The sequence below is a fragment of the Spodoptera frugiperda genome, chromosome 1 (assembly GCF_023101765.2).
Source record: "Spodoptera frugiperda isolate SF20-4 chromosome 1, AGI-APGP_CSIRO_Sfru_2.0, whole genome shotgun sequence".
In the NCBI taxonomy this organism is placed as follows: domain Eukaryota; kingdom Metazoa; phylum Arthropoda; class Insecta; order Lepidoptera; family Noctuidae; genus Spodoptera; species Spodoptera frugiperda.
The window spans coordinates 2,716,404-2,737,441 of NC_064212.1; the positions used below are offsets into that span (position 1 = coordinate 2,716,404).

At 35.1% G+C, this 21,038-nt stretch overlaps 2 protein-coding genes and 1 non-coding gene across 3 annotated transcripts; 1 reads left to right on the top strand and 2 right to left on the bottom strand.

The window, feature by feature from the left end:
- Positions 1-294: 294 nt before the first annotated feature.
- On the bottom strand, positions 295-10,193 carry LOC118273341 (lysosomal thioesterase PPT2 homolog). The gene is made up of 6 exons (XM_035590244.2): positions 9,830-10,193; positions 8,704-8,845; positions 8,116-8,223; positions 7,169-7,340; positions 3,969-4,070; positions 295-3,337 (listed from the first exon to the last, which is right to left on the bottom strand). Exons 1-6 carry the CDS (start codon positions 9,962-9,964, stop codon positions 3,139-3,141), a joined length of 858 nt encoding a protein of 285 aa, XP_035446137.2. The 5' UTR covers positions 9,965-10,193; the 3' UTR covers positions 295-3,138.
- Positions 5,082-5,153, bottom strand: Trnaq-cug (transfer RNA glutamine (anticodon CUG)). The gene has a single exon. It is a non-coding gene; the product is annotated as a tRNA-Gln (tRNA).
- Positions 10,194-11,548: 1,355 nt separating the features above from the next.
- LOC118273315 (HEAT repeat-containing protein 1) lies at positions 11,549-19,266 on the top strand. Its single transcript, XM_035590213.2, has 5 exons — positions 11,549-11,696; positions 11,788-12,965; positions 13,308-17,822; positions 18,229-18,648; positions 19,019-19,266. Exons 2-5 carry the CDS (start codon positions 11,803-11,805, stop codon positions 19,209-19,211), a joined length of 6,291 nt encoding a protein of 2,096 aa, XP_035446106.2. The 5' UTR covers positions 11,549-11,696; positions 11,788-11,802; the 3' UTR covers positions 19,212-19,266.
- Positions 19,267-21,038: the final 1,772 nt, after the last annotated feature.

A 21,038-nucleotide genomic window follows, 5' to 3' on the forward strand; every position in this document is an offset into this window, starting at 1 on the left:
GTTTGTCAATGGACTTAATCAGGCACGCACTATAAATGATACCATATGTTATGGTATCATTTATAGTGCGTTTCTATTTAAATGTACAGTTTAAAAAATCGTTGCCCCACACCAGGATTCTCTCCTGTGTCGTGGGTGCGTTTACATTTTTCTTTCACGGTTAAGTCTCACATGCACATAGACACTTTTTGACCCGAAACTAATCACTTTTGTACGGTCAATAATCCGCATAATTTTTGGTAAATTATTTGCATTATATATATTGAGCAAAAACTTGCCAACGCGAGCAAAAAGTTTACATTTCTTTTACCATGACCATTGATTGTAAAGGACCCGCACGGCGGGTATTGCATATTGTTATGTTTTATTTTGTGCAACAATCTATCTAGACATACATATTTCATATTGATCAAAACATGAGGCAATCGTTTGAGCTATTACGACCATCCTATAGAGATAATAAAATAAATAATAAGACATACAAAAATATAAGTCATACAATAAGTATGCGATTTTAATTATTGATAAAATACTAATTACATATTCATGATTCAACTTGCGAAATTATTGTTTCATATTGATTTTGGCATAAGTTTAATTTTTACCTAATATTGAGCAACTATTAAACTTTGTTAAATAAAAAGCATTTTACAAAACAAGAAGTAATGTATAAGAGTTTTGCTAGCCAATCATTAACCAATAAATATTTTTAATGCTGCTTGAGATGCTTTAAACTCATGACGATTTGACAGAGGGACTCTTCCTACTAAGTTATTAGGCTGTGTGACGTCTTTGCGTCCGCACACGCTGCTCATGATGAAGAGTCCCTCTGTGACTCAAAACTAGTAGAGTTTATCTCAATATATTTACGTGAGTAAACCGTTATTTTTAGTTAATTTGGCATGTTTTGCAATAGTTATTATAAAAATATACGATTTAAGGCCTTTAGCGATATGAATATTCGCAAGTTTACATATTATGACATACATATAAATACGTAGTATATACATGGACGTATATATCTGTACCGTATACATAGAACACTAGTCTTAATTTAGGTCTAAAGACACCCAGTAGTAGGCTATTACAATCTTTATTTAGGCATCTACAAGCAGGCAATAGAGATAATTAAATTAGATCATTATATCAATGTGTTTAAGGTTGAATATTGTAAAACAAATATCCTCTATCTACATTAGTATTTTAAGATACACAGTCTATGTAATGCATTGTAAGTTCGAAATGAAACCTTATGCTCTTTTATTTTAAGATATATTTTCCAAGAAAATTTTTACGTTTGAGTATTTAAAAAGAAGTTAGTCATGTAAAATTAATATAAATTATACAATTAATGTTAAAATGTACTATTTACTTACGATTACAATTTTATGGCTTAACAAATACTGGGTATACTAAAAATAATCACGTGGTTTGCACTATTTAAAAGCAATAATTTCTATGTATTGATACAGTAGGTAAAATATTAATTTAAAAGTAACTATAGGTGCACTGAGTTTGTTTCTGTAAGCTACTGGATACAAATTGTATCTTTTATTTTGGTAGAAAGAATATCAAAAACCGTTTTAAAAATATGCATACCTATTAAACACAGACTATACGTTAGGTATTAATAAAAGTTTCATAAAATATAAGGATTTCTCAACATATCCGAGCTGAATGCGGAACGAGAAGAACAAAACGAATTTTAGAAATCGGTCCGGATCTGGAAGAGTTCCAGAAATCCTAGAGTGACTAATTAGAATGACGTCATTAGATTTTATTTTATTTAGGATCTCCAACAAAGGACGATGCGACGCAGTTTATGCACAGCGACAGGCGTAAAGGAAATAGAAATCGTGGCGGTCGATTCTTGACATTGTGCAAGAATCCTTGAGTTCATGCGTTCGACGCGTTCCACGTGTTCAGCTCGGATAAGTGTGCGTTCCCCTTTATCTTATACCGAATGAGTTACTTAGCAAATATTCGAGATTCAATATATCGAGAAAGCTTGTTAATCCTACAAAATTATTCTAATATCATCATATAAAGGTATTTTTATCGTCACGATTTTTATCCCCAAAGGAAAGTGGCACGCAATGCCACTATACAATGTACACCCACCTTTCACCATTTGTGTTGTATTGTGTGTAGGCCCCGTTTAATAGGGGGTGAGTCTATTGCCATACGACGGGAACAATTCCGGACTCCATGCAGCTACTGAGAAATTTTCGAAAAATTGAAAAATGACGAATAGTATTATGCCCGACCCGGGAATTGAACCCAGCACTAGCACTTGCGACGTTATTATTATTATTAGTAACTATAACATCTTTGTATTATTTACTTACGAATGCTAGTTTCTGTAAGATAACTGTTAAAAAAAAACGATACTAATGTTTGAGTAATACATACAAAATATATTACCTCAATTTTTGTATTTGGCTACCAAATTAGCTTCTACAACTATTATTTAAATTTGGCTTGTTTAGGAATATAATCATTTTAGGAATGATTTTTACTGCTACAAATTATGACATACCGAATCATAGTTATAAATTATGATATATCTACCGAATTGTAAACCTTATTCCAATGATATAAGACACATTTTTATTTTTCTATCCAGTCTGGAATCTACTTACAAAATAGCATGCCAATTTGCACCTTCAACTATTGAAGTTACAGTTGATTTTAGCGATGGCAAATTTATCTCACTCATATTCAATGTTATTAATTGATTTCTTTATTATTATCTTAATTTATATTTGAATAGCCATATGATTTATGTTGTTAGATCACTTTTTTTAAATACATCATTTTTAGTTATTCCATTTTAATAACTTATGTGGTCGTATTTGTTTTTGGTGTTCACATACTTCATTTACGTCGAAAAAAATGCAATATAAAAAAAATGGAACAAGAATTATCTATCTATGTGCATTAAATTCAATGTATTTTTAAGAAATACTCGAACACATATTGGCTTCCATTACAAAAAAGTTACTTAAATAAATTAATATAGATCTCACAATACTATTTTCAAAAAACAAATCATCAAATACGTAAACATCAAAAACAAAATACAAATCACCTTTAAAAAAACTGGGTATAAAAAGCCCAACCAAAAGATTAACGCAACTAATCCAAAAACGGTAGTAAATAATCATCAACAATACTCATGTTCATGTGCCAATTGAAATGGTTCACTCCTGGCACAGTGACCACGTGGAGTCGCCCCGTCTCGTCCAGGGTTCGAAGCCCGATCCTGTCCTCTACATATATGTCTTGAGCCTTCATCTCTATGATTGTTTCATTCGCATCGTAGTAGCCGAATTGACTGGAATTATAAAATATAGAAATGTCAGATAAATAATAAAAATAAAAATCTACTACAAGTTGTGTTGTTTTGTACTATTTTTAATTGGGACACACCCGCCCCAACCTCCCATATCGCTGCAACTCCTGTAAGCCAAGGATCTACACTAGATACAACCATGAAAACAGAACGCTGAAGTCCGACATGTCTCAGGGACATGAATGACTGTCTTCGATCCCGCATTGAAACAAATCAGGAAGATATTATTAGAGGAGTTTAAAACGTTATTTTTTTCGGTGAATTTAATGCAGGAAACATAATGACTTTAGCCTAAACGCAGCAAAGAGCCAGATACACCTAATGGCAAGCCTAGTCGCCAAGCACTACGGAAATATGACTTAAAACTTGGCGACTGCCACTGGGCTTCTCCCAGTGGAAGGGTACAGTTAAAATTTTAGTTTTGTCGTATGAGCCCGTAAATGAGCAGAGTGATCACCTGATGGTAAGCAATCGGCGCCGTCCAAGGTCATTAGAAACACCAGAGGCGTTACAATTGCATTACCAGCCTTTTAGGGATTTAGAGATCGGGGATGACGTGTTTCAGTTTTAAGAATGATGTTAATATTTATAAAAGTGTCAAGTAAGTAGGTACCTGCTCTGCCAAGGCGTGATGACGTTGTCATCGGGACCGCCAATCAGCACCAATCTCTTCAACCTCAGCAAATTGTTCTTGAAATCTGCTGACTTGGCTGACCTGGAAATGTTACGATATAAAAGCATTATTTATAAGAACAAAATAAAAACTACATACTCAAGTACCTACATCATGTTTATCTAAATATTTATAACTAGCTTCTACCAGCGGTTTCGTCCACGTTCCCGAGGGAAAAAGTCAGCTCATACCATGTGTGTATACCAAATTTCATAATTTTTTTATTTCAATTCAAGTCTATAATTTTCGTTATGGCTTCCAATAGCAGCATTTTGGATATCATTAGCGCATAGTACAGCTACCAATAAAATACCTATCAGAATAGGTCCAGCTATTTGAGAGATTAGCCAGAACAAACAGACAGACAGACAGATAAATATTGTACAAAAATGTTGTATTGATGTATATTTACTTATGCATCTAGTAAAAAGCATGCATGTAGTATTTAAATATAACAAACAGACAATCCAATTTATTTAATTTCTCTAAATTAGACAAAATAATAATATTTAAATCACTAGTATTCAAAACTACAATGCCACGTCGATACGAACGTGACCTCATTTCTACATTGACGTAAGCAGAAAGATGTTATTTTTAGCAACTGCTCCATATTATAAGTATTAGAATAAAATTGTATTTTAACGTTCTGCGTCTATAGACATAATTTATATAGATATTGTATTTTTTTCTATTACAACAATAAATTGACAATAAGGTAGTAGTACGCAAGTGTGGAAGAGCCATGCTTCGGCACGAATGGGCCGTCTCGACCGGCGTGATACCACGGCCTCACAGAAAACCGACGTGAAACAACGCTTGCGTTGTGTTTTGTTGTGTGACTGAGTTTACCGGACCCAATTATTACGGATTCCCCAACAACCCTTAAATTACTTACCCCCAAAAAGCGCGCAATTATAACGCCTTCGTGTTTCGGATGTCCAATATAATTAATAAATAATTATCATAATTTTCAAATAAAAAATCCAAAAAATATATCACAAATACAAAATAAATTGTTTAAACAATATTAAAAAATCATACAAAAAGATCAGGTTCCACCGAGATTTGAACTCGGATCGCTGGATTCAGAGTCCAGAGTGCTAACCGTTACACCATGGAACCGATGAGAGTCCTGCCGAAATTAACGATCCCTATCTAAGAATGAATTTAATACCAGTTTTAAAAGCTAATTTAAATATTGGTAACATTTGTTAATGCTTTTGCATAAAAAAATATACACAAATTTAACCTCAATTGGTTGACTATTTTTAATTTATCAAACATGTAACTAATTATTTCAATGATGGCCTTGAAATCAATTATCAGTCATGAACAAAACATAATAATGATTAAAAACTAAAAATAATAGCGCAGTTAGTTATAAACAGAAAGATAAACATAAATTCCGCAGTTTTTTTATACTAAATCGACTTTCACCTTTATAATTATATTATTAAAATTAGATAAATTAATAAAAAAATCTTAATCTAATAATAACTAGCTATTAGTAGTACTGTAATATATTAATATCCTTAATCATTTCTCACCATTTACCTTATCTATCCACATTGAAAATTGTATGAATATCTGTTCCGCAGTTCTTGAGGTTATCACATTCAGACGGTATAACAAACACGGCGGGGGATTTTTTCTATTAACTTAATACTGTCTGGATGTTTCCAGTAGCTTCTGTTATAGCTTTTTTTTAAATACTTATTTATTTATATGTTATATTACCTAAATATTGTTTCGATAATTAATGACAAACTCATCTAATCTAGACTAATACATAAAATTGGTACATAGTCACATACAGCTATAATAAAATTAGATATCGACATGATCTTTAAACCACGTTCACTTTCTTAGTAAAACACGTGGCTTGGAACCGGGCCAATGCACTCCTGTATCATGCAGATATAATAAATGCTTATACATAATTATATACAAGTGTATATATAAGTTATATGTAGATAATATGTTGTAATAAATTAGTAATAGTAAATAGTAAACGTTATGGTGGCCCGGAGGTCTAAGACGCCCGCTATGTCATGCACGAGGGTTCGAAACATACCATTGTGACATTTTCCAAGTTATATGTACTTTCTAAGATTATTTACGGTGAAGGAAAACATTGTGAGGAAACCTGGGTTTATAATTTCTAATTACAAGTTTGAAATCGCCAACCCGCATTGAGTAAGCGAGGTGATTAATGCTCAAACCTTCTCCGTGAGAGAAGAGGCCTTTGGTCAGCAGTAGCAACTTATTGGTTATTAATGTAATGTAATAAATTAGTACGGCTGACTTGAGTCATGGACTCAAGTCAGCTCATATCCTGTCTGTATACCAAATTACATTCAAATCCGATCAGTTGTTTCAGCGTAATGCAAACAAACATACCTACTTTCACATTTATAATATTAGTGTGATAACTCTGTCTACCCCTTCAGAGTTAAAAATTTAAAGTTCCGTTATAAAAGTACATTGAACCTAGATAACTATGACTAATTAACTATCTACTTATACCTTACTGTTAACCATATAAGATATGAAGTAGATTATTCCTGAACCCCGCTGACATTTCATGTAGTAACTAGTAATTGCGTGAGTGCTTTAACACCTAAACGGCTGAACCGATTATGATGAAATGCTAGCACAAATACAGATTATTATCATTATCATTTTAGAACAACCACATGTACAATTCTGTACAATATCAACATGTTGTTTTTGTAAATTTCTTATATAATTACTCAAAAATGGCTTTACCAATTTGGATAACTGCTACTCAGATAAATAATTCTGGACCAAATGAGGTTTTGAGTAAATTATGATTAACTATGAGGATTGGAACATGAATTATATTATCTATGCATCACTCGATTTTGATGAAATTAGCACAAATAATTATGAATTTGCACCTCATAATGATTACTATTAATCTTATATAGGTAATATTATATCTTATTACTATTAATTATATTAATTACTATATAACTGGCTAGGCAAACTTCGTACCGCCTTAAATATATTTTTCTTACATTTTAAACCTTCCCTGGCTTTGCCACATCGGTACAGCCGAGATTAAAAGAGCCGATTAGATTAAATAGAATAAAATAATAATGATAAATACTTACTTTAAATGGTTGTTTATATAAGGCAGGTACACACTGTAGGACTCATACAGGCTCTGGTGGTAGGGATCGTTCCAATAGTTGCCAACTGAAGTATGTTGACCAACTCGGGAATAGAACAGTTCATACACTGTATCCTTCACCAGACCGGGAAACACCAGGTGTAGGAAACCAGCTGGAATGTTAAGAAAGATTATTATTTGGAGAGTTTAAATTTTTCATATAATACAAGTCAAGGTGTTGTCATGTATTATAACACATTATATTTTAATTTTTTTTTTGAAGGGGGAAATCATCCTATGACATCAACCGCCCAGTGCGAGGCAAGAAGGAGTGTCAGACTCTTACTGACTAAAAACCACCCCGTTCCTACTCCTGCTTATCGAGCCGTTATGCCCAGTAACCCCACTTGTGTAATCCGCAGCTCAGACAAATTCATACATAAGGTCATTTTTAGTGGATCAAAAATATAATAGAATGTATGTCATATCACGTCTGCTTTCGAGCAGCTGGTATGTCCATGGGTCTCACCAGCCGGTTGATTGTATTGAATTGAATGATTATTATCAAAAATGGAGTATAGCTTCGAGCACCATGTTATATCTTACGAGTTTAAATTTTGGAAATCCGAAACACTCCAATATCGCTCAGCCCCTCGCTAATCCCATTGGTCCCAGGACTGCTTAATTAGCAGTCGTACTTGCGACCACTCAATTTTCTCAATGTCTTTTATTTTTAGTCCCAACAAAAAAAAGTATTAATCCCACATTCTGTAAAATTGTACTATTATGATATGTGAATGTGACTCTGTACAACTGATGATGGGAAAATAAATAAATAAACTATTAATCAGACTTAATAATATTTGTATTCTCTGTAATCATTCCTTTGTTGTAATTAGAGCTTATGATTCAATTTTATAACAACAATAATAAATAATATTTATTTACCTCCATACTGCCCAGCCTGCGGTGAGCTCAGAGATATAAATGTGCTAACTGACACATTTGGGAACGTCTCCACAATGCCACGAGCTATCAAACCTCCTTGGGAATATCCTGGAAACATATAACAATAGTAACTAGTAGGAATTATTTCTCCGATAAGGTGAATGAGCTATGCAAAATACATATTATTATTGAAATGTTTCTATTTTCTGTATTCAGATTATGTATGCTTTGCCGCAATACCCATGAAAATTGGTAAAACGAATTAAACATAAAAGTGTTAGGCGTAACAAAAGATTTTTATCAACTACAAGAGTTAGCTAAACTTTTATAAGAAAACTAGCGACCCGCTCCAGCTTCGCATGGGTGTCATGGTGATATATTATGAATGTATTATATACATATAAACCTTCCTCTTGAATCACCCTATCTATTAAAAAAACCGGCTCAAAATCCATTGCGCAGTTTTAAAGATTTATGCATACAAAAGGACATAGGGATGGAGAAAGCAACTTTGTTTTATACTATGTAGCCTAAAAATATATGTGATACCTACAAACATATATTTTTCTTTTAGATAGTATTCCTTACCAATAAGATTAATTCCTTCAGGATACTGACTGGATATGTTGGCTATATCCATGCCAATCTCTAGCACCTGATGCCACATTGTCTCCAAGCTGGACCAGCTCTCAAATCTGTTCACATTGTACACTATTGTACCGGGATGTTGCTGGAAAATAAAGAAATGGATTAATGATAAATTTTTTTAAGGATATGAGGAATTTCACCGTCACGCCTTTTAACTATCAAGGCAGAGGTGCACATTAAGGCGATGAATACGAGTAATGTTGAAATGCTAATAATATGACTAAGTAATACAATCTTTGAAGGATTTTTGTATGATATTAGAAGAGAAAACTAGTTGTTTCTTTCATTTGCTATTTGGTAGTTAGGTAGTTAAGAATCTCATAATTCATTTTCTTAAGCTTGAAGAGACATGATGTAATTCTGTGGAGAATAAACTCAATGACAATGTATTATTGTTGTTGTTTCCTGTTTAATAACAGCATCATAAATTAATACTAATGTATATGTATAGTTAACCGAGATTTATGACAACCCACAACAAATTAATGATGGGTGAGTCATCATTAATTTGTTGGGACTTATGAGCAGTCACCATAAGCTAAATTAAATTTTCTAAAGGAAAAACGAGAAGAGCTCATGTTGTTTTTTACTGTTTATTTTACATGCAAAAGTTTGTACCTATGTTTATTTGTTACTCATTCATGTTAAAACAGCTAAAGGGATTGAAATGAAATATCAAACAGGGGTTTATGGTATGTAAAAACACATAGACCAATTTTTAACCCACTGTAAGACAGAGGCAGGTGCTGGCAGAAGCCAGTAATAAATATAAGTAATTGCACAATAATATTACCTACAACATTTTTAAATTTAGAGCATTATATTGTATATTGTATAATAAATAGAAAATACTAGAAGAGTCTCTAGCAAAATATAAAAGCATAACATAACAAAAAATTTAGTTACATCCATAATGTGAATGTTAACAAAAAATTGCAATTGAAATCCCATTACCAACCATTACACAGCATAATGGCAATAGGTGAATGACCTTGGCCTTCGAAATAATTCGAAAAAACATCGCAGAGTTCAGAGGGAAAACCCAGAGCCTTGAATAAAACCTTACCTCTTCAATCCTTAATTTTATCAACTCCATGCTAGCACTCCCCGTCATCACCCCATGGATAAGCACCACAGGCTTATAACTCAAAATAGGAACAATAAAAAATAAAATAGACAGAATAACGATTTTCATTGCCATGTTTACAAGAGAACAAAGGAGTACACTTAAATCATACGATGCTTACTGAATACAGTAATAACACTACACAAACACGTGTTTATCTTACACTAAATATACGTCATAAATATAACATTGTTAATTGATAAAACTCAATAACATTACTAACGTAAATTATACGCAAATTCCTTGAGAATTTGTAAACAAGAATCATCTGGTAAAATTGCAAGTCAAATTCAGTGTCATTGACAGTGTTGCTAGTTTCTTTATTCAGTTTCGTATAATGAAAAAATAAATAAAATATACCAATATTATTTTAGTCGTAGTACTAAACTAGTACGTAGATAATAATTTAAAAGAGTTATACTGATTACTCAAGTTTTGAAGATTTGAATAAGTGTTTTAGTAACGACCTAGCTTTCCTGACGAACTAACTGTTAGACTATTAGTATGTCTCACGAAAGTTACAATAAAATGTTAGATTATTATTGATTTCTTTAGTTGTTGACATTTCAAAAGTACCTATTTATATGGTTTAATTGAAATAAATACTTTGACTGAAGTTAATTTTGATGCTCTGATCCTTTACCCATATTCGTAATCATGAGGGGGAAAAGACATTCACTTATAAGAAAGAACCATGCTTAGGTATTGGGCTCATACAACGACCTCGCAAAAACCAAGTGCTAGCGTAAAACAACGCTTACTGTATCGATGTGTAAGGTAACTGGTATATAATAACTTCTCCTATGACCAATTCCTAAAAATCTAACAACAACGCACACAACGCATAGACGGTGACTATATTTTACATTTAATTGTCCGTCTTTTGGATGACATAGATAAAATAGATAATAATATACATTTCGCTCCCATTTCGCCAGTAAATGACAATGTTACTGTAAAAACTTATATATTAATTCATATTATCGCAATACCGGAGGAGTTACATATGCATATGCATTACATATTACCGTTGCTACTGAGAATAGGCTAGTTTCCTACTAGTCAAATTCAATACTTTTTTCGAAATGTCAAAAACGATATTTCCTATGAACTTTGTATGAAATAGTGCGTTATGACGTCATAAGTTTTTGACGTCAAATAGCAAACTTATTTCTAGAAATTTAGCTAGAAAAAATCGAAAATTAAATAGTTCATCAGATTTATGAATGAGAGTGTGATTTTTTTAAAATATTTTATTGTATTGAAAAGTTGTAATAATTTATTTTTAACAGAGGATACTACCCAATTTAGTACAGCCTGGAAATTAAGGCCCTTTGCTCAGCAGTAGCACTCACCATCAAGGAGGTAGGTAAACATAGAAAATACTATTTTACTTTTTACCTGGCAACATTAGTAAATTCACGTTTAGTTATTTGCTATTCAGAAGAAATAACACTTGATAAAGTAAAATTAATGATATTTTCAATTAATTTTATTTTTCATTCATAATATGAATTTAGTTAACTCGTAAATAATAAATAAACTTTATAATAATATCTGAAAACATGTTTTAACATTTGAATTTCCAGCTGAGAGAAGCGAAACGTAACGTCAAACTAAACGTCAAGTTGTCGAGGCAAGTCAGTGACAGTGTCAGTCAGTATGTCTGACAGCTTCGTGTTGTAAACATTGAGAGCTATTGATTTCCACGTGCTTTTTTATTTAGTGATTTTTAGTTTAAATTGAAATAATATTAATATAAGTGAACAAATAGTGACAATTATTCTATTTTATTAGTGATAAGTTGGTACGTATAACGTTTTATATCTTTAAATTCACTATAACCTTAGACCCGGTAAGTGTGGTATTTTAATTTTACAATCACCTCATTGTTACAGACAGAAAAAAATACCATGGCTTCCACATCTTTAGCGGAACAGCTGAAGAAGCTAACAGTACCGCAATCAACGATCTATAAGGATGACAATAAAACAGTTTCATTACTTTTTGACCCGAAAGAAGCCGCGAATAAAGACCGAGACACATTTTATGAAATTGGTATTAGTGGGTTGAGAGAACTAATCGCGTTGTACGAAGGGTTCCGTGTGTTTGAAGACACCCTATTCAGCCTGTCGTCTAAGGACTTTGAGAGAGCTGTGCAGACCAAGGAGATTAATCAAAACCTTGACCAGTCCATAGAGAAGTTCCTCCTACAGTTATCACCTTACCTCCTTTTACAATCTTCTCACAAAGCCCTAGAATGGCTTATCAACAGATACCATATCCAGCAATACAATCAAGACGCCATCATGTCATTAATTCTACCGTACCATGGCACAAACATATTTGTCCGCTTCGTCCAACTTATGGACATTAAATCGACCAATAACAGATGGAACTGGCTCATGCCTATCCACAAGAATGGCATTCCTTTAGCCAATCAGGTTTTATTCAACCAATGTGTGTCAAATAATAGCACATTGCAGTTTATTGCGAAGACCACATTGAAGTATGTTAAAGAATTCGGTGAAAGAGCAACACAACTCAATACTGTGTATGCTTTCTTCTGTCAGACTGCGATCGGTGTGATGGATTCCAGCAAAAAAGTCACAGAAGCTATTGTTAATGCACTATTGCCGACTGTGATTAAGGCAATAGATTCACCAATTGTAGATTTTAGATCAGCTGCCTACATTACGCTGGGATACTTGCTCACAAAAACAAGTTTGAAAGAGGACACGCTGAACGAAATAGTCTTAAAACTTTTGACTACCGAGTTTGATATTTCGGTTGACGTAGCAATCCTGATTACCATGGTCTATGAGAAGCAGAGCCACATGAAGAAAATGTCCGAAGATATACTGAATGATATGTCTATTGATATCATGAATTCGTTATGCGATCATATTAAGAAGTTGGTTGAAAAACGGCACAAGATCAGTGCGTTTTTGTTAGCGTTCTTGTCAAGTGTTCTACCGTTGATACAGGGTGAAGATTACTGGAGGTACTGTAAGCTGCCTGAAATTCTGATTGGAGAAATTGACTTGAAGCAGCAGAAGCCAGAATTGATTATCAAGTAAGTTTTTAGCTACTTTATTATTTTCATTTTGCTGTGCATATAATATTTTTAATAGCACAACAAACTAATGAACTAAATATGCATTGACAGGATTTAGAAAGTCCTTAAATACAGACCCCATTACCTTAGAAAAATGCCATGCCGTAATAAACAAGATTTAAATTATTATACCACAATGGTGGCCTACCTCATGGTATTTTAAATCTTATGTCATATTTAAAAGATTGTGTTGACTATATTCATTTTGTATTTTTTAAACATGTTACATACATCAACAAAATATATTACTAAAATTATCTCTTTGATACTCTATTAATACAATGAATATTAAAATTCCAGGTGTGTCCTCGACTCCTTCCAACCTAAAAACACAGTCACAGATGATGACGATGGGAGTGACGTAGAAATTATTGATGAAGATGACACTTCCAGCAAAGCATTCAACTGGTATGCCTTATTCTTAAAGAACCTTGAGCGTCAATATCCAAACGCATTTGACAAAGTAGTCAAAGAAGAAATGAGTTCCAATAGCAAGAATTCCCAAAAAAGACGGAGTCAGCTCTCAAAATTGTTGGGCTTCAAACCAGCAATCGCACACAAGGTCGGTGACACATATCTCTTTGAAAATCTTAACCATGTCAATGCTAAATTGAGAGTAGAAGCAGTCAAATATATTGCTAAAGAATTTAAAACATTGAAGGCGGAACATGCTGATTTTGTCAAAGAATCTATCATTAACAGGTTAAATGATGATAACCCTGAAGTTGTAAACACAGCTTTGGACATCCCTACTGAATACTTAAAAGATATTCTTGACGAAGCAGATGCTACTAGCACTTTTGTTGCGATTGTCGGAAAGGGATCTAAGAAATGGAAAAATGTTGTCAAGAAAGCAGTCACAACTTTTTGTTCCACTGAGATTTTGCCTGTCAACCAAGAAACAGTGTTAGCTTTAGTGCCTTATCTATTCCCAAGTGATGCGGACTCTGCTAAACTGACCTGGCAGATACTGACATCAGCTTGGGGCAAGAAATTTGGTCTTTCCAATAAAACGAAAGAAATCAAAGGATCCATCAAAGGTGACCACGCTAAACTGTGTGAAGTTATTTTTAAAGCACTCTTTGTGGATAGAACATTGAATTTGGATGAAATCCTTGATGAAAATCTGTTGAATAAAGGCAATACTTTGGATGTCTGCTTCTACATGTTGTTGAAAAGCAGTTCCCTTAAAAGCGCCACTGTCGAAGAAGTTTCAGCCATACTAAATCTGCTTTTAGAATCGGTAGAAAATAGATCCATCGTCCACAGTTCTGAAGGGCAAGTATTCTCCAGCATTATCATGCCTGAATTTATTACGTTGTGTCGTCAGAATAATATGCTATTCCAAACTATTGAGTACATTTTCTCTCGAGTGATTGAAGATATGAACGTGACTAACATCCCTAAACCGTGGTGTGATTTTTGCAAAACTCCAGAAACGATCCTTATTAGGAGACTCTACGAGATTTGTGTGATTGGATGTGCGATCCCAAGTTACGGAGAAAACTACGTCGCTCTTCTTCAAAAGTTATTGGAGAAATTCTTCAAAAATCCTCGAGAGAAATTCGAGTTCATTGCGAACTTTGCCTGTGGACATATTTTGTATGCCACCGACCCTAAGGACGTTATTGGTCCGGAATTGCAACTTAGAAGTATTAAATTGCTCACCAATTTCTTAGCTGTACAAGATAAAGAGACATGGCTGCATGACTCTGATGTTGTGGTGCTAACTATCTTATTGTGTTTGAATAATCCAATAAGCGCTATTCGTGAATTGGCGATTGATTTCGTTCACAAGTTGATGAGAGAGGAACCGGACAAGAAACTGGTATACGTGCAGTTGTTTGAAGAGTTATTGTCGCATAAAGAAGAAATGTTACTCGACCATAACCAAGTGAAATATGTTCTGAATACAATACTGACTCAGAAAGACCAAAAGAAGCTGTTCAGACGCAACTGTCTTTTAAAACTAGTCGGTATATTGAACTCTGGAGCACCATCGCACATAAAGTCTAGTTTCCTTAAAATTCTTTGCGAAGTCAAGAATTCCACAGCATTCCCACACTTCGTACAGGCTTTGAAACCTTTAGAAGAGACTTTGCAACAAAACAGTCTGAATACAAAGTTCACATTCGATATTTACGAGTCTAACATGTTCAAGAGCGTGTATGACCATATTACTGAGTCTACTGTGACTACATTCTCAAATGAACAAGTCTGGAGTTCTATAGAAATAGGTCTGAAAGAATATCGAGAGTGTATCTTACAAGAGGACCAATCGTTCGTTAGTCCATCTGTGCTAATAATGAAGCAGATAGACGAAGAAGTTTTCAATAAAGTGCCAGAAGATAAGTGTAATGGTCTTGTGCATTTGATCGCTTGTGCTGGCGCGGTCAGCAATAACCCATCTATATCTAGTGTAGCTTCGAAAGTAATGAAGAAGATCCATCTGAAATTCAGTCACTTCAAGCCTATATTAGAAAAAATGTTGAACGTAGTAGACCCAGCTGAGACTGTATCTAAGAAAAAGAAGTCGTCAGTATCGATGTTATCTCACCAGGTAACAGAAACCGATGACTGGAGGTTGGGAGTTGCTTTCCTCGAATTCGTTCAGAGCAAGAAGAAAATGAAATTGGACAACACTTTCGTTTCGCTTCTATTCCAAATACTAAACAAATGCTTGAGATTCGAAGAACAATCTTACGTGGAGTACACGAAACAGCTCATCCTATCATCTCTCTGGTACTATTGCAAGAAATTCGTTGACGAAAAAGACAAGGAACAAATGAAGTCTCTTAAATCCGTATTTAATGTTGAACTGGCTGTGCAGTGTATCAGAGGTACTCAAAACCCTCAAACACATCACCACGCACTCATCCTCTTGTCGCACGCTGCATTCATGCTGCCAGAGCAAGTACTTCACCACACGATGGAAATATTCACTTTCATGGGCACATCAGTTCTTAGACACGATGACGCCTACAGTTTCCAGATTATAATCAAAATTATCGAGACCTTGATACCCATCCTGGTGAAATTGGACAAGAGTATTGAGGACCACACTGAAAAAGAACTTGAACAGTTACAAAACCGTGTTGTTCCAGTTTTGCGTATATTTGCTGATTGCGTGCTACATGTACCGGAGCATAGGAGGCTTCCTTTGTTCAAGAAACTGATTGAAACTCTAGGACCTAGTCAGTTCCTATGGGTATTCCTTGCACTACTCCTTGAGACTCACGTCGCCCACTTTAGCGAGGAGAAGAAGGTAGATAAGCGTAATTCAAGAACCTTAGCTGACCAAGAAGCACCTATCAACCGCATTGATTTTGGACAAAGCATCGTGCTAGAGTTCCCACCAGAAGTCGCTTTGGAGAACTTTATTAAATTGATCATTTACATCAAATCCCTGCCTTTGCAGAAGGATGAGAGTGTTATGGACACTGATGTAGACCCAAGCGACATATTTAGCGTGCCTGGACATTCCCCACTACAACTACGGCATTACAAATACATGGTAATCACGTTTATGAACACCTGCTTGGCTTCATCCAGGTTCATTCAGCATAGTAGCCAGGTGACTGACGAGAAAGCAATGGAGACTCATTACAAGACCTTCATTATCAACATTCTGACGTTCATCCAAACTATTTCGAAGGTTTCCGACGATAAGACGGCTAAATATTGGCGCGTGATGTTGCATCACAGCTACGATTTATTAGATCATACGAACAACCTGCTCTCTGCTCCAATGTTCCTCTCTGTCGTCAGAGGCCTTTTGAAACATACTCTGCAGACCGTCAGAAGGAAGTCCATGGAACTACTGAACTCCAAAATCCAATTCAGTCCCGAATTATTCGAAGGTGTAGAAAAAGATTTGCTATTCTCGTTGTTGCCTCCTCTATTGGATATTGTAAAGACAATCGAAGTTCGCGATGAGAATTTGAGCGAGATTGCTGCTCAAGAATTGGAGCTGAACCAGCAAACTGCTTTGCTGTCTTTGAAGTTGTTGACTAGGATGCTTGCGTCGGAGAATCCTGAGCCATTCAAGAATGTTCTGGAGACAGTCACGGACTATACTTGTAACCCGAACATTGCTGGTAATGTCATGGCTTCAGTTGTGTTATGTTTGGCTGAATTGTGCAGTAATCTAAAGGCTCATGCTTTAGCCAGTCTTCGGAAGTTCATGCCAGCTCTTATCAAGGTGCTGAAGAAGCAGCGAAAGGCAGAAACCCAAGAACTCGTCCTACTTAGTACAGTGACAGCCATTGCAAAGATTGTCGAAAGTCTACCACTATTCCTGAGCCCTTACTTGCAGAAGATATTATACGAGTATTCAATTTTATTGGCAAAATGGCAGAGTCTAGACCAGGAGTGCTCCAAAGTATCCGCTATAGTCTCAAAACTGTTGACTATCAAGAAGAAAATCGCTGGCTCTATACCGCCCAGGGTCCTTATCCCTGTGGTTAATCAGACTCATCAAATGCTTCTGGAGAAAGAGGACTTTGATGCCGTGGGTCCTGTGATGTCAGTATTAGCTGACAGCTTTGCTAATGTCACTACAGCAGATTTCACAGCTCTCCAGCAAGACTTGACATCGTTCTTCTTGACGGCCCTACAATTAAGAAGTGATGCGGTTGAAAAAGACGTCAGTGCTGACGTCATTGACAGAGCAGAAGATGAAGTGGTCAATGCTCTGGTCTGCCTCGTTCTGAAGCTTTCTGAGACCAGCTTCAGACCATTCTATTTTAAGATCTACGATTGGGCCATAAGGACTAATGTTGAAGGACAGAAGGATCGAGCAATCACTTTCTACAGGTAAGATGTTTTTTTTTTATTAATTATTAGATTTCATTTCACAATTTTTATACTCAAAAATAGAGTTTGTTCTAAAATTAAATTTATTGTCATACCATCGAACACTATAGGTGAGAAATCATAATAAGCTAACAATTTTAAAATGTTAAGCTGCGCGACGTCGCCTCGTCTGCGTACGCTGCTCATGATGAAGAGTCTGTTTGTGACTCGAAACTGGTAGAGCTTTTATCCATTAATTTACGTGGGTAAACCGTCATTTTTACAGACTTCGAAAAAGGATTAAGTACTATGTTCGGATGTTTGCTTTTTTTATCATGATAGTTATTATAAAAATATTAAATCTGTAATACATTTTTACTCACTATAGCACTTTGGTCTTACAAAACCCTGTTCCAACTCCTTTCAGACTCAGCTGTGCTATCGCAGACAAACTAAAAGGTCTATTCGTCCTCTTCGCCGGCCACTTCATCAAAAACGCATCAGACCTCCTTGACTCTTGCAACAACAGCAAAACCGAGGATCTATACTTTGATTCTGAAGATAAATGTTTGACTCTAGTCAAATACATTGTCAAAACTCTTCACACAGTCTTCTTATACGATAGTCAGAGTTTCCTAAACAAGGATAGGTTTGAAACTCTCATGCAACCTGTGGTCGACCAGTTGGAGAACACGTTGGGAGGCATTCAGAACCTTAAGTCGAGGGCTACAGAGTATCTAATCCCTTGTGTGTCTCAGTTCGCCGTTGCTACTGCTGATGATTCGTTGTGGAAGTTGTTGAATTATCAGATTCTGTTGAAGACTAGGCATAATGATGCTGAGATCAGGTTAGTGTGATTGTCTTTGTGTTAAATTTTTTTCGTTTTATAAAATGTTACCCCATTCTAGGAGGTTGATATCCCATGATATCCTTGTATTTACAAACATGTGACACACAAATTAAGATGTACACATCTGCACGGTTGACCCGCACGCAGCAACTCTTTGTGTGATCCACAAATTGTTGTTTCGGGTCTGTGTCCGTGAACTTCTATGTGTGTAAACGCACCCACGACACAGGAGAAATGCTAACGTGGAAAGGGGTTATTAAAAAAAAAGCACCAGACTATTTACTCTAGTAGTATTTCGATCAACGAAATCATCATAAAAACTTTCATATAAAGGCGCAGATATTTAAAATGTTTTCTTTATTTTTAGATTGACAGCCCTAGACTGCCTCGTCGCCATGGCAACGCAGTTGGGCAGCAGCTGGTTACCACTACTGGCTGAGAGTGTGCCGTTCCTGGCTGAACTTCTAGAAGACGGTGACTCCAGAATAGAAGCATCTACTAAAGACGCCATCAGAAAACTTGAACAAATATTGGGAGAACCGCTCGAAAAATACTTCTAAGTGCATTATAAGATTTGTTTATTGACATATATTAAATTTTGATTTTATATTAAAAGTATTTTTCTTTTATTTTATTTTTAAACCATTTTCAAACTAACTCTTGCTATCTGTTTGTGTACAACGCCATCTTGTATCACAATGTGGAACTACAACATCCCGGGTTTAGTTAGTTATCCGGAATGCCGCTAGGTGTCTATATCAAAACAATTTTTGGTTGCTGTAGTTTGGGATGTACCTACAACTTTAGTGTTAGTTTTTTTTTTGATAAAAAATATGTTTTATTTATTATTTAATTAACGAGTTTGTAGTGAGTATGCGATTATTTAAGTAAATCCCTAATGGAGATAGTGTCTTCAAGGCAGCGAACTTCGGTGCGACGATAAGGATGCTTTTCCACCAGAGATGTGCTATGATACGTTGCTGTTGATGCGTTGGCTACCATCAATCTAATTCATTGGTACATAATATAGCTTAGCACTGGTGGAAACGGACACTGCTAAGCTATGGTTTTATATGGTTTTCTGTGAGAAGCGTGGCGTCTCCCACACATAAAACAAAACTTATTGTTATTTAGATAACCTAAATAAAAGCATCAACGTCAATTTACTTTGAAAAATCAATTTTCGTATTCACACTCTTGGCTCTGACATTCATAACCTACCCACATTTATTGTCAACACGTCACACATATGTAATGATAACGTTCCCATCTCATAAGTAAATAAGGCCAAGTAAATATAGTAATAGTAATATATAAATATTTGCCTTGAAACTCGCTACTTCAGGATTTGAAAGGCACTTTCGTTTTTGCTGACGTGTTACTCTATAAGTAAGTAAGTGCTTAGGTACGCCAGTTTTTTCTTTAACTTTATGATTGATGGTCGAAGTGTTGGACTTCAGAGTCTAATTTTTGTTTGTATTTTAAATGGTTCAGGTTTATCAGAGAACTTCTTTATCAGAGATTTTAGGGAGTGGAATTCTTTGCTGGAATCTGTTTCCTGATGGGTATAACCAGGGTGTCTTCAAAGCCCGAGTGAATTGGTTGCTTATTGGCAGTTGTGCTATATCGTAGGCCGCATCATCATTTACCATCAGGCGAGATAGCGGTCAAACGTCGACCCATCAAACGTAAGAAAAGCTATGCAGAGAGAAGCTAATATCATTGATAAGATAAAAAAAGAATATACCGATTTCGGTTAAATGGGCAATGCCTTAATCGATTCTTGTGAAACCCTTTTTTAGTATTTAATTATTAGCACAATCTGAATGGGACCGGTAGAGGGCGTCTTAGACAGACATATTGACCAGATTTGGGATGTACCTATTAAAGAAATGCGAAATTAAAAGTACCCTTAATCGACGAGCATTATTGCTGATGAGTATTATTGCTGATGCAGCGAAACAGGTAAGTATGTAAGAATCGTAGCAATTAGAGTTCCATAGTCTCTGGCTACCCCCATGAGAGACAGGCGTGAGGCTTATTATAATAGGCATAATCTAGTGCAGAATAAATAATTAGGACTAGAATGGATCATTCCTTTTTTTTTGTGAAAAAAGATCGTAAGTACTAAGTGGTAGGTAAGTGTTTTACTAAATGGGGCTCTCTATAAAAACATGGTTGTTATCGTAAAAATTGCGAACGATTATATATTCGAGTTGTTTGTTTCTTTATGTTACTTGTTAGGGAACTCTTAAAGTGTTGAAAGGGACCGAAGTTTTCAAGTGCAGTTTGAAGACAGGGAAGATGCTTGTAGCGTTGTTTTTAATGATAGCGTTGTTTTGAGTGTGTTGCAAAATGGATGTTTAAAATTACCTAATAGATAGATA